Below are 14,968 nucleotides of genomic sequence, written 5' to 3' on the forward strand. Positions count from 1 at the left end.
GGTAAATTAACAACCTTGTAGTGCAAAAGCCTCTAAGAAAAGTGATCATAATATGATAGAATTATTGAATTTGAGAGAGATTTAGTTAAGAAAACATTTAGTTAAATATGAACAAAGTAACTACGAAGGTATGGGAGCAAGTTGGCTAGTGTAGATTGGGAAACTAGATTAAAAGATATGACCGTCGACAAGCAATGGCAAACTTTACAGAAATAATTAATAATTCACAACAAATATACATTCCCTGAGGATAAAGTTTTTTGAGGTTGCAACTAGCAGGGTAGATAAGGGGGAACCAGTGGATGTAATGCATTTGGATTTTCAGAAAGTGTTTGATATTTGTCACACAAGAGGTTTTGCACAAAATTAGGGTTCATGGGATTGGGGGGTAATATATTAGCATGGACTGGGGATTGATTAACAGACAGAAAACAGAGATTTGGAATGAACGGGCCATTTTGGGTTCGGCAGCTGTAACTAGTGGGGTACCACAAGGATCAGTGCTTGGAATTCAGCTATTTATAATCTAGAACAATGACCTAGATGAGGGGACTAAGTGTAACGTATCCAAGTTTGCTGGTGATACAAAACTAGTTGCGAAAATAAGCAGTGAGGAGGACACAAAGAGGCTGCAAAGAGATCAAGACAGGTTAAGTGAATGGGCAAGAATGTGGCAGATGGAATATAATGTGGAGAAGTGCAAAGTTATCCACCTTGGTCGTAAAAATAGGAAAGGAAATGTTTTTTTAAATGATGGGAGACTTGGAAATGTCGATATTCAGAGGGACCTGAGTGTCTTCGTACACGAATTACAGAAAAGTGACATGCAGGTATAGCAATCAATTAGAAAAGCAAATGATATGTTGGCCCTTACACAAGAAGATTGGAGTGTCAAAGTACATAAGTCATACCACTATTATAGTGAGGCCTTGGTGAGACCACATCTGGAGTACTGTGTACAGTTTTGGTCTCCTTACCTAAGGAAGGATATAGTTGCCTTAGAGGAAGTGCAACAAAGGTTCACTGAACTGATTCCTGGAATTGGAGGATTGTCCTACAAGGAGAGATTGAGTAGACTAGGCCTATATTCCCTGGAGTTTAGAAGAACGAGAGGTGATCTAATTGAAAAATAGAAAATTCTTTAGGGGCTTGACAGGGTAGATGCTGGGAGTATGTTTTCCCTGGTTTAAGAATTTAGAAGTAGGTGGTCACAGTCTCAGAATAAGGCGTCTACCAATTAGGACTGAGATGAGGAGAAATTCCTTCACTCAGGATGTTGTGATTCTTTGCAATTCCCTACCCCCAATAGCTGTGGATCATTGAATATATTCAAGACAGAGATTTATAGATTTTTGGATACTGAGGGAAGCAAGTGATGTGGTAATTAGACAGGAAACTGCAGCAGATCTTATTGAATGGCAAAGTAGGTGTGCGAATGACTGGCTCCTGCTCCTGTTTCTTATGTCTACCATCCTTGTCTTCCTCTTTGTCATGTTATTCCTGTGCTGTTGGTCCATGTTCCAGCTATAGGTTGTAGAGGTTGGCGACAGTGACAGCAATATAAGACTTTTCTCATTTGCAGTACTGTAATATGCTTTAGAAGTATGCCATTTTAAAAGCACATTTTACAGCTTGTTGCCATTTTTCAATCCTGAGACAGCAATAATTACACAACTAGCTTTGCTGTTAGCTATAGGGTTTTGAGCACTATTTGATCCAGGTTTTTGTGGGAGGAAGGGATAGCCATAGTGCAGCTCCATGTATATACTGTCAAAAAACAAATCCAACATTTTCAAAACTAAGCTCTCGCCCCATCGGCAACCCTCCCCTGAAGCAGCAGCAAAACCTGACAAGACTAAAAAGGCAGGGAATGAGAATAATCAAAAAAAGAGAGGAAGGAAAATTAAATTATCAATGCTAAAGAAATGTTAACTCAACAGGCATCTTTGAGTTTCTTACTAGTCACACATGGTGGCTGTTCACCTCAAACCTTTCTCAAACAGAACAGATATCAAAGTTTGCATTTGAGTCAATGCAGATCAAATCAGGGTCAGTGTGTGTTTAAGAGTTTACTTAAGCTAAGATAGTAAATGATTTATGAGGTGTCGAACTCGTTTAATTTATGGAAGCATTGCATTTAGTAGAGGTAATTGGTCCTTTGAAAAGGTATGAGGTATTTTTGATAGAAAGATCTGATTGGAAGTTCTAGATGTATTTTTCACACAAAGCAATAAGAAGTTTATAATTTCAGATTTTAGTGACATCACATTTAATTGTGAAACTCATCTCAATATTGCTGCTTTGAACTTTTGCATGAAATAGGTCAGCTAAAATCAATTTTTGCTTCGTATATTTAGAACCATAGAACCATAGAAAAGTTATGACACAGAAAGAGGCCATTCAGCCCATCATGTCTGCGCCGGCTGAAAAAAACTAGCCGCCCAATCTAATCCCACAGTCCAGCACCTGGTCCGTAGCATTGCAGGTTACTGCACTTCAGGTGCAGGGCCAGGTACCTTTTAAATGAGTTGAGGGTTTCTGCCTTCCCCACCGATCTGGGCAACGAATTCCAGACACCCACCACCCTCTGGGTGAAAAAGTTTTTCCTCATGTCCCCTCTAATCTTTCTACCAATCACCTTAAATCTGTGCCCCCTTCTTGTCATTAATGTAATTTGAAAAATGATCTCCAGTTTACAATATTGGTTGATAGAGAAAAGCACAGCTCTATTTACGAACATACAAACATATGAATTAGGAGCAGGAGCAAGCTACTTGGCTCCCTGAGCCTGCTCCGCCATTCAACAAGATCATGGCTGATCTGATTGTAACCTCAACTCCACATTCCCAAAGACTCACGACCCCCTGGAAGAAAAAAATTCTCCTCATCTCTGTGTTAAATGGGTGACATCTTATTTCTAAATAGCGGCCCAAGTTCAAGATTCTCCCACAAGGGGAAATATCCCTTCCACATCCACCCTGTCAAGACCCCTCAGGATCTTATATGTTTCAATCAAGTCACCTCTTACTCTTCTAAACTCTGGCGGATACAAGTTTAGTGTATCCAATTTTTCCTCATAAGACAAGTCACCCATTCCAGGTATTAGTCTAGTAAAACTTCTCTGAACGGCTTCAAATCCATTTACATTCTTCCTTAAATAAGGAGACCAATACTGTACACAGTACTCCAGATGTGGTCTCACCAATGCCCTGTATAACTGAAGCATAACCTCCCTACTTCTGTATTCAATTCCCGTTGCAATAAACAATAACATTTTATTAGCTTTCTTAATTACTTGCTGAACCTGCATACTAACCTTATGTGATTCATGCACTAGGACACCCAAATCCATCTCAGAGCTCTGCAATCTCTCACCATTTAGATAATATGCTTCTTTTTTATTCTTCTTGCCAAAATGGACAATTTCACATTTTCCCACATTATACTCCATTTGCTAGATCTTTGCCCACTCATTTAACCTATCTATATCCCTTTGTAGCCTCCTTATGTCCTCTTCACAACTTATTTTCCTACCTATCTTTGTGTCATCAGCAAATTGGACATGGATAAATGATTAGAAATGTCAAAGGTTATAAGCAAGTGATGCGGGGGTGGGGCAAGGGATAACAAAGGAGGTGTAGATTGGACAAGGCCACATAGCTGACTAAAAGGTCATGGAACAAAGGCAAACAATATGTTAATGGTGTGTTGAAAGACAAAGCATTAGTGCAAATAGGATGTTAACGGACTGAAGGTTGAACAGCAGCAAGTACAAACATGAAAATAAAGTGGGTAAGCAAACTGAACAAACTAAGATGAAATGAAATAAAAATGAAAAAAAAGTTGTAAAAAATGTAAAAAAGAAAAAAAGAAAAAATAACTAAAAATAAAAGTAAAATGGGGGCCCGTCATGCTCTGAAATGATTGAACTCAATGTTCGGTCCGGCAGGCTGTAGTGTGCTTAATCGGTAAATGAGATGCTGTTCCTCGAGCTTGCGTTGATGTTCACTGGAACATTGCAGCAATCCCAGGACAGATATGTGAGCATGAGAGCAGGGGGGAGTGTTGAAATGGCAAGCAACCGGAAGCTCAGGGTCCTGCTTGCGGACTGAGCGGAGATGTTCCGCAAAGCGGTCACCCAGTCTGCGCTTGGTCTCCCCAATGTAGAGGAGACCACACTGTGAGCAGCGAATACAGTATACTACATTGAAAGAAGTACAAGTAAATCATACTTTATTTATTGAGTGCACTTGGTTCCTAGAAACGGCACAAATAGCCCATTCTCCACTAACATCTTAAAAAACTATTGCATTGCCAACAAGATGATATTATGATATGACTTCTCATTAATACTAAAAACTTTGTCAGAACAGGTACAATCAGTACTACAATCCCATTTCTGTACAACAGTGCTTCAAAATTATAGTACTTCATTGGCTGGAAAATGCTTGATGAAATCCTGAGATTGGAAAAGGTGTTGAATAAATGCAAGGTCTTTTTTTGTCTATTGCGGCAACAATGATCTGATTTTATGTACCTCTGTTTTCAAAGCTGGCAATAGGTCAAGTGAAATATTGAGTGGGTGCAGATACTGCACCATGGAACTCACTGACCCGAAATGTTAACTCTGCTTCTCGTTCCACAGATGCTGCCAGACCTGCTGAGTGTTTCCAGCATTTCTTGTTTTTATTTCAGATTTCCAGCATCCATAGTATTTTGTTTTTATTATATGGATAAATGATTGCCTAGCTAACAGGAAACAGACAGTAGGCATAATTGGGTCATTTTCTGGTTGGCAAGATGTAATGAGTGGTGTGCCACAGGGATCATTGCTGGGGCCTCAACTTTTTACAGTTTTAAAAATGATTTGGACGAAGGGAATGAAAGTATGGTTGCTAAATTTGCTGATGACACCATGATAGGTAGGAAAGCCGAGTGGCCTAGTCCTGCTCCTAATTTGTGCGTTTGTATGTTCGTAATATGTTATCCCCGAAACCATGAGCTTTTATTTTCTGTAATAACTTCTGATGTGGCACCTTATCAATTGCTTCTGGAAATCTAACTACAGTACATCCACCAGTTTCCCTTTATCCACAGTACATGTTACTTGTTCAAAGAACTTCAATAAATTGATTCAACATGATTTCCCTTTCACAAAACCATGTTTACTCTGTCTGATTGCCTTGAATTTTTCTAAGTGTCCTGCTATAACGTCTTTAATAATTGCTGCTAACATTTTTCCTATGACAGATGGCCTATACAGGCTAACTGGCCTGTAGTTTCCTGCTTTCTGTCTTCCTCTATTTTTGAAAAAAGGAGTTACATTTTCTATTTTCCAATCTAATGGAACCTTCCCCAAATCTAGGAAATTTTGGAAAATTAAAACCAACACATTAACTGTCTCAATAAAAGCAAATTACTGCAGATGCTGGAAATCCGAAATAAAAACAAGAAATGCTGGAAATACTCAGCAGGTCTGGCAGCATCTGTGGAGAGAGAAGCAGAGTTAATGTTTCAGGACAGTGACCCTTCTTCAGAACATCAACTATCTCACTAGCCACATCTTTTAGGACCCTAGGATGAAGTCCCTCAGGACCCGGGGACTTGTCAGCCTGCAGATACAACAATTTGCTCAGTACCACTTCTCTGGTCATTGCAATTTTCTCGAGTTCCCCTCTCCCTTTCATTTCCAGACTTACAGCTATTTCTGGGATGTTACTTGTATCCTCTATAGTGAAGACTGATGCAAAATACCTCTTCAATTCATCTGCCATTTCCTATTTTCCATTATTAATTCCCCAGATTCACTTTCCATAGGACCAATGCTCACTTCGTTAACTCTTTTCTTTTATAAATATCTATAGAAACTCTTACTATCTGATTTTATATTCCTAGCTAGCTTTCTCTCATACTTTAATGTTTCCTTCCTTATTAATCTTTTAGTCATTCTTTGCTGTTTTTTATATTATGTTCTGTCCAATATTCTGACCTGTCACCCATCTTTGCGTAATTATATGCTTTTTCTTTAAGTGTGTGATACACTCTGTAACTTTTCTTTAGTTAACCACAGATGGTGGGTCCTCCCGTTAGAATTTTTCTTTCTCGTTGGAATGTATCTATTCTCTGTATTCTGAAATATCACCTTAAATGTCTGCAACTGCATCTCTATGGACCTATCCCTTAACCTAATTTGCCAGTTCACTATAGCTCACTCTGTTTTCATGCCCTCATAATTGCCCTTATTTAAGTTTAAAATACTAGTCTTAGACTCATTCTTCTCTCCCTCAAACTGAATCTAAAATTCATTCATATTATGATCGCTGCTGCCTAAAGGTGCCTTCACGATGAGGTCATTAATTAATCCTATCTCGCTGCACAATACCGGGCTGAAATTTATACTTCCACTGCCGTAATCAGCAGCAGATATAAAGAATGGTGGTCCGCCAGCATGGGCCGCATATCGTGGAGCTGCCACGAGCTGCCACGATATTAATTCTGGCGGCTCATTTAAATAGCCGGGGTGGACCGCCCACACCTGTAATGTGGAGGGGACGGCTGTCCGTCCCTGGCAACGGGGCCAGCCGCCTTTGCACAGGCGCTGACGCCTTTTCTCAACGGCTTCGAGTCCTACATTTCAATTTAAATATTTAAAGATAGATTGTTTTCAAAAAATTAAATAAATTGATCGTGACCCTTTCCCATCCCCCCAATAACCATAGAATTAATTCCTTGCCCGCTCCCCCCAAAATACTTACCTTATGCACCTGACCTTTCCCCCCAAAAGTTCATTAACTGTGCACTGAAACCCTTCCCACCATCCCCTACACCAATGAGATGAGTTTGACTCCCCCCCGCACTGAAAACTTACCTGCTCTTCCCTCCCCTCCAGTGTTCCACCTCGGATTCCGAGGCACAGGAGTACCAGCCACCAGCACCAATATCGCTCCTGGATGGATGGCGGAAATGGGATGGTAATTAATTCACTTATTTAAATTATTTTGCATATTTAAATTGAGCTCCCGTCATTGAGTGGAGGGGAGGGAGAGGGGGGCACCATGAGGCCTCGCTGCTGCCGGCAATATGGGGCTGGTCTTCCCGGTATCGAGGTCGTGACGGGCCTCTCCTAGTGGCATTTTCCAGCACCACCACCCCCCCCAACCATGACCCCCGACACATCTGTAAAATTCAGCATACCATGTCTACTATTGCCTGCTCTATGGTTGGCTCAAGAACATGCTGTTCTCAGAAACTATCACAAAAACATCCTATGAACGCTTCATCTAGGCTACCTTTGCCTATCTGATTGTTCCTGTCTATATGTAGATTAAAATTTCTTGGCTAAATTTCAATGCGAACTTAATATATATGCAAACTATTTAAACCAGAGTTATTTCAATTTAAATGAAAACAGACAGAACTGAAGACTGAGCAGCTCATGATTGTAAGATTTTTAATGATAGCTCGTAGAACACTGCCAAGAAACTTTCATTCATACATCCCCTGAAGGCTGATTCCCTTATCAATCACTCAGAATTTTTCATTATTTAAAGGATCCAATGGTCTATTGTACTTCTGTTTAAATGTCTGTTCAGCACACAATGGGTATTCAGAATTTTAAGAAAGAAATCTGATTTCTCACTGTGGTTATGTCCGTCTTTTTTCTGTATCCACTGTATTCTCTGTTGATATCGGTCTCTAATCAGCATTATTTTCTCTAGTCAGCCAATGAATTACCTGTGCATATGGAATTTTACTGTATAGAGCCAAAGGTTATACTGTTTCCTATTAATTTTTATCATCTTTAACATTCCTATTGTGCATATTCAAAGTATATGGGACATAATTAATATCAATTATTATAGCGACAAGAACCAGGCAGCTGGTCTAATGTTGAGAAAATACACTGTGCGTAACCCTTATAAGCTGAATCTAACATTACAGAAATGCTATAAATTAATTAAATAGAAATAGTTTCTGCTTCAGAGACAATAGTCAGTCCTGTAAGCTCGCTGGAAGTCTAGCATGGTTCTATATCTCCTTGTACAATAGTGTAACCCAGGGATGTAAGGGATTTTCTTGTGATCTGAATTGGATATTTGTGCCTCTGACATTTATATTTCTTCAATCTCTCCGAAGATGGACTGAATTAGCATTTGGTGAGATAAAGTTTGACAAGAATCGTTGCACTGCTTTATTTCACAACAAGTGAATATACAGAGCAACAGTTATGATGAGGCTCATTGAGTTCAATCAGTACAATACAATTTACCTTCAAATGATGATACAAAATGAAGAGTATTGTCATGCAGGCCCCCATCTGCCAAGAATGAGGCACAATAATTTCGCCACATGGACATTAAATTTCAAATTGTTGCTGGGAAGAAGAGAAGATCTGTGACAAGGGGTTGCCAGGCCCCTGGCTGGAAAGACATTTTTGCATATTAACAGACAGTGTTGGAACAAAGAAGCTATCTGCTGCTCCAACACAACCCACAAACAGACCTGGTCAAACCAGTTAGTCACATGACTAACCTGCTTGGCAGTGTGGTTTTTTTTTCTGAATTGTACAGATTTGAACTGAGAGACTGTAGCTGTTTGTTCCTGGATTGAAAAGACCTCTCCTGGATCTCTTTCTCACAGATCTCCAAAAACCCACTGAAGACACATGAACCCCAAGAGAAAAAGTCTCCGACAGTGAACAGGGTTTAAGAAGAATACTGGGCCCCAATGAAAAGCAAGATTTACTTACAACTCTACAGTGAGCTCGAAGACCCGTAACAAAAACTCTTCAGATATTGCCTCAAACTTTTCCACTTTATTTCTTCTGCTCTTTTCTGTCTCTATTTGCATGTGTGTATCATGTATGCATGCTAGCGTGGGCGTGTTGTATATCCATAGGCGTCAACCGAATTAGAGTTTTAGTTTGATAAATTTCAATCTTTCTTCTTTAAACCTAAGAAAACCTACGTGTGTGTGCTGGCTTCTTTGCCCTATAATTGGAAAACAAGGATTCACCACGGGCGAGCTAAAACATGGTGTGTTTAAAAAATAAAACCCTGTTACAGAAAGACCAGGTGAAGGCTGAAAAGTAACCCTATAACCTCTTTCACACCTGGTAATAATAGTATTCTATGCTTTCTTATTTCAGGTGGTTATCTTATTTAAACAAATAGTCTTCTAACCGTTCCTCTAGCATTTCTGACCTTACCTAAAGCTTTCACTGTACTCTGTTTCAAAGCCTAACTCTACTCTGAGCTTCCTCTCTCTTAATATCTCTATTCATAAATACACCAGGATTAAAAGACTGTTCAAACACAATGGGTGTGAGGTTTTGTTTCCTCAATTACCCAAAAAAGCAAGCAAATTGTTTATTGTTCAGTATCTGGGGAAAGCAACTTCCATTTACTATAGTAACCACCTGGCATCTAGAGGCCATTAAAAAAGGAGTGCAAGAATCCATTGCTTTAAAAGAGCATTAAAAGTAACTCATTTGTGTGCAAATCCTTTTCACAGAAAAATGGTCAAAAGGTCTTGAAAAGAGACAACAGATAATGTGCAAATCATTACATGTACCTAACCTTAGCATGTCAGTTGCGCTCAGGTTTTGCAAAACTTTCAGTTACACTAAACTCTCTGGTAAATTTGCAGACAGTATTCAGCTATTTTTAAGTTCAACATAAGAATGCTCTACTGTGTAAGCACTGTGTGCATCTCCCAGGCTCATTTGGATTTCTTGCAAACCATAAGAATATGCCATTTATGTCTTCCACCAATTTCCTCCACATCTGTCTCTCTTGCTTTCCTCTCTCACTTCAGTCATTCTCCTTCATTTCACGATCTTTCTCTTCTTCATTTTCCCTCCTCTTCCATTTCATGCTCTCTCTCATTCCCTGACTTAATTTTCTTTTGCCTTTTTCAGTCACTCCCTGCTATTTCACACACTTACCATATTCACTTCAAACACTTTTCCTCATCAGTCACACTCTGCTTCTTTATCAACTATTCATTCCTTCACTGCATCATCTCCCTACCACTTCAATCTCTCTCTCCTCTTTCCACTCCTCTCCCTCTCTCAGGTGGGTCGATAGATGTGACAGCACTGAGAGTCAGGCAAGTGGCTGATTAGAGGCACCGGCACTGAGCCCTGCAGTTTAGTGAATTCCTGAAGCAGAAATTAACAAGAGAGGGGGAATGCAATTGCCAGATGTTAGCTTGCTGTGCACCTGCTAAGAAAGCCAACATGTTTTTCTCTCAAATTTATTTAAATTCATACAATCCCACGGGTTTTCCAGAGTTCAACATTTTTCATTAACAGCACTAACTCATTTAATTTATTTGTGGCATTGTGTGGGAGGAATCAGTTAGGTGGAGCTCCACTAGCCAGATGAAATCAGAAAGCAGGGGTTATTGTGTCACTGGATTCTTCACACAAACTTACCAATCACACATTGATGAATGGTAACAAATACTTTGGGTTCTTTTTTCTTGTTAGGACAATTTGATGTGAGGTTGTGAATATTGCTTGGGTTATTGCATTGCCTGACCAATGTAAATGAAAACCTAGGTAGATTTAGCTGAGACATTGTAATATCATTAATATTTCTTCTCCATTAGTCACAAGTTCATAATTAACATATTTCTTTCATTAAATTTGCTTCCAATTTCCACCCTTCCCTCACCTTCCCATGATCCCTCTCCGACTGTTCCCTTTCATTCCTCAGTTTCTTGTCTCCATTTCTGGGGATAGGTCATCGACCAATATCCGCTCTAATCCCACTGACTCACACAGCTACCTTGACTACACTTCCTCCCACCCCACTTCCTGTAAGAACTCTATTCCATTCTTCCAGTTTCTCTTTCTTCGTCTCTATCTGATGATGCCACCTTCCAAATCAATATGTCTTCATTTTTCCTCAAATGAGGATTCAAGTCGTTGACAGGGCCCTTGACTGTGTCCATTGCATTTCCTGCACTTCTACTGTCACCTTTCCCTTCTCTCCCAGATTGACGATAGGGTTCCCCCTGTCCTCATCGCCCACCCCATAACCTCCACATTCAATGGATCATTCTCTGCCATTTGCACCACCTCCAGTATGATGCCACCACCAAACACATTTTCCCTTTCCACGTTCCAAGCAGATCATCCCTCTGTGACACCCTGGTCCACTCCTCAATCACCCCAACACCTTCCCATGCAAGTGCAGGAGATGTAACCTCCTCCCTTCCTACTGTCCAGGGCCCCAAACACTACTTCCAGATGAAATAGCAATTTACTTGTGCTTCTTTCAATTTAGAATACTATATTCACTGCTCATGATGTGGTCTCCTCTACACTAGGGAGATCAAATGCAGATTGGGTGATCACTTTGCAGAACACCTCCATTCAGTCCTCAAGCATGACCCTGAGCTTCCAGTCACCTGTCATTTTAATTCTCTGCCCCATGCCCACTCTCACTCTCTGTTTTGGCCTCCTGCACTGTTCCAATGAGGCTCAAGCTTGAAGATTAGCACCTCATTTTTTGATTAGACATTTTACAGCCTTCTAAGCTCAACGCTGGTTTCAACAATTTCAGATCCTAACCTCTGCCCCCATTTTTTCAGACAGCAGCTATTGGTAGTGATTCTGCTATTCCCATTTACACCTCCTCTAGACCTATCTTCTGTTTCTTTCTTGTCCCAATACAATTTCTTTTTGCCTTGCCCCATCAACTCTTTTGTCATTTAATTTCTCCTGCTTTCCCTCATATCAAAGATCAATATTCTTGCGAAGCTACGCATTTGCACAGCCATGCAGCAGCCTGGAAGGCACCACGCAAGCCTTGTTCTGGGGTAAGTACTGCGCGTGTGTGATCGCACAAAAAAATGACAAGATATTGTGTACAGAAAAAGCTGGCCGCACACTACACTTAATTTTACAGAGAACATTGTCACAAAGCTTTCCTTTTGTTCTTTCCCAACTCTTCCCCCCTTTTCCTGTTGCTGTACTTGCTCAAAAACATTTACACCTCTAACTTTTTCCAGTTCTGATGAAAGGTCATGAAATGTTGGCCGGAACTTTACGCCCCCACAAAGAACAAGTTGGTGGCGGGGGCGTAAAATGGAGTGGGAGGCTCAGGGGGCCCTTCCCGACCCGCTCCCACCTCCACCACCATTTTACATGGGGAGGCGGCGACAAAAACTAGCCCACCCACCCCAGGCCCATTAACTGGCCACTTAAGGGCCTCCACCCACCACCATGGGGATTTTACCCTTGGCTGGTCGGGTGGCCCAAGCCTGAGAAAAGCTGCCTAACAAAAGCAGGCGGCGTTCTGATGGCCTGGGGGGGGACCCTCATCATCAGGCACCCCCGATGCCCCCAGCCACCCCCAACATGCATCCCCACCCCCCCACCACCCGTCCACTGAATTGACCACCCTTGCCTCGCCGGGGCCCGACCGATCACCCCTGGCGAGGCCCCAAAAACTTACCTTTTCCCAGGGCCGTCCTTCCTTGTCTTCTCGAAGCTGGGTTGCAGTCCCAGCAATGGCCACTGCTCCCTGTGGCGCTGCTGGGACTAAGAGCTGCCGGCCCGCTGATTGGCCGGCAGCTCCATTAGGCAGGACTTCCTGCCTCAATGAGATGGAAGTCCCTCCTCAGACCAATAAAAGGCCTGTGGACCATAAAATACGGCTCGGATCCCCAGGCCAGGCGGAGGGGGGTTCACTACCAACCTTTCAGTCAGTGGACGGCTCCCTTCCTTCAAGGGTAAAATTCAGCCCATTAACTCTGTTTCCCTCTTCACAGTTGCTGCCTGATCTGAGTATTTCCAGCACATTCTGTTTTTTTTCAGATTTCCGGCATCCACAGTATATTGGTTTTTGTAACACATTTCTTTATTTCCCTGCATTTCCTCTTTCAAATCTGTATGGAGGGCACTAACGAATTAGCTACTTCAAGCAAGCAGAAACTATAATTTTTGGAAATGCACTTTCTTTTTGAGAATGAATTTTCAAATAGATCAGAAGGAGGAGGCGATAGTAGAGAAACAGAAGAGCATTTGAAAGTGGAAACAGATGAGAACTTGCCCCTGACTCTTTTGAGTCTGAAGATGGAGAAGATGAGAAAGAAAGTGAACTCTCACAACTCGGACTGGGAGAAATTAGAAACAAAATCCACATCACTAACACAAGGACAAGCAGTAATGAGGAATGCTCAAATAGAGCAGCCAGCCTTGACCAAGTGTTAGAATTAATGCCTTGTCCATTTGTGAGTGTTTTGAACTTTTCTTCCCAAGTGGCACCTTGGAAGATATACAAGCACAAGAATGAAGAAATTATGTATGAGCTTCATTCTGACTTTATTACATCCATCTAATTCTTCTACTTTTTAAAATATAACTAAAGTCACTGAATGATCCCATGCAGTAATCCACATTGCAAAATTCAGACAGTCAGTCAAGGGCTAAACAATGAGCATCCCATCAGAAAGAACTTTGCCATCTGGCATAGTACCCCACAGACAAGTCAATTCTTTAAGTAGAGAGAGCACTACAGAATCCTGCACCGTAGTTCAAACAGCAGATAAAAAGTATCCCACTAGGAGGAGCTCGAGAGCAGCCCAAAAAGTTCCTCAAACCCCAGAAAGGAAGAGATCCAGCAGTTGGGGTTCCACAGTAGCTGCATAATACATTTCATACCAATATTTATTTCATGCAAAAAAAGTTCAAAACAAACTGCATTAAAATGACATCGCAGCACTGCAACTGATAATCACTGAGAAAGAAAATATAAAACAAATGTACAAAGTAAAAACCCTCCATTAAAGCAAAGAAATGGAAATTAGCAAAGCCCACAGTAAATACATAATCTAATGGTAGTAATGATGCATAGGAGGGTACCTATTGTGGATTTTAGATCACCAGTGTTTATTGCAGGATTCATCTTCAGTTTGTGCCAAAAATAAAAACCTATAACAAAGAGCACACATTTGAGTTCATTCTATCTAACAAACCAGTGTCCTCGATCCCTCATTGTCAAGCTGTAGTACACCTATTCTATTCTACGTTTGGTGTTTAAGGACCAGACATGCTAACAAACAGGACTTTCTTCAACATATGCGTTTCTGGGATCTGAATGTGTCCTTATCCAGTATGTGACTCTTACAAATGGACACTAATATCAGATGCTGTGCCAGCTATCGAATCACTACAACCATATTAGCTGTTAGTAGTTGAAATGCTGCATTTCCTGCCATTAGATTCTGTTGCTGCCAACTACCTGGAGCTTTAGCTTTAAGTATCTTTCAACGTATTTATCTTCCAGTTTGTAGACTTCAATGTAACTAGATTACTGCGCAATTTGTATTCAATGTCATTGCACTGAAAATATTGAGCCAATGCTCGTCTATCTGACGGTCCTGTTTAGCTCTGAGCAGAGGACATCTGTAGAGTCATGACACACAATGGATTCCCTCATGATTGAGTAGGGCAGGAGCAGTGCATTAAGTTGGATTGTTTGTATAACAATTCATCTCTTATTTCCCCTGTTGAACTACTTCATTTACAAATAGTTTCTCTCTACTGAGAATTCTGTGTAGAGTAGGACATGCACAAGAAAAAGTCCAAATTTCAATGAGAATTCAAATCTGACTGTATAGTATATGCAAATCCAAAGTTTTGCTTCCCAATATGCCCAACCTAATTATCGTATGATGAAAGAGGCAGGACTTAATCTATTCCTGTTCAATTTCCAACAAAGGATGAGTCACGAAAGGATGCTTTGGTATTCCAAACACCCCTGTTTTCATTCTTACCCCTCCTCTCAGTGATTTTACTGGGGTACAGTTCCACGTAGTCATTCTTCCTGTTTGAAGCTAGACAACCAGTGTCAGTGGGCTACTTGGTGCCTGACCCAATCCACATTGTTTGCCCAAACAGCACATTTATCAGCGGTCACTGCATGGCAACCAGGAGCAGGGGCTCTAGCCAACC

At 41.0% G+C, this 14,968-nt stretch overlaps 1 protein-coding gene across 3 annotated transcripts in view; it reads right to left on the reverse strand.

Annotated features, from left to right (window-relative positions):
* mdga2a (MAM domain containing glycosylphosphatidylinositol anchor 2a) overlaps positions 1-14,968 on the reverse strand; it is a 990,949-nt gene that overhangs the window by 554,673 nt on the left and 421,308 nt on the right. For 2 of the 3 annotated variants that reach the window (XM_068038889.1, XM_068038887.1), the window contains exon 7: positions 13,877-13,945. The exons of the other annotated variant lie outside the window; for it this stretch is intronic. In XM_068038889.1, the coding sequence (XP_067894990.1) occupies positions 13,877-13,945 (69 nt within the window). The remainder of the gene's footprint in view (positions 1-13,876; positions 13,946-14,968) is intronic. 3 annotated transcript variants of the gene reach the window in all.

The sequence above is a fragment of the Heterodontus francisci genome, chromosome 9 (assembly GCF_036365525.1).
Source record: "Heterodontus francisci isolate sHetFra1 chromosome 9, sHetFra1.hap1, whole genome shotgun sequence".
Classification (NCBI taxonomy): Eukaryota; Metazoa; Chordata; class Chondrichthyes; order Heterodontiformes; family Heterodontidae; genus Heterodontus; species Heterodontus francisci.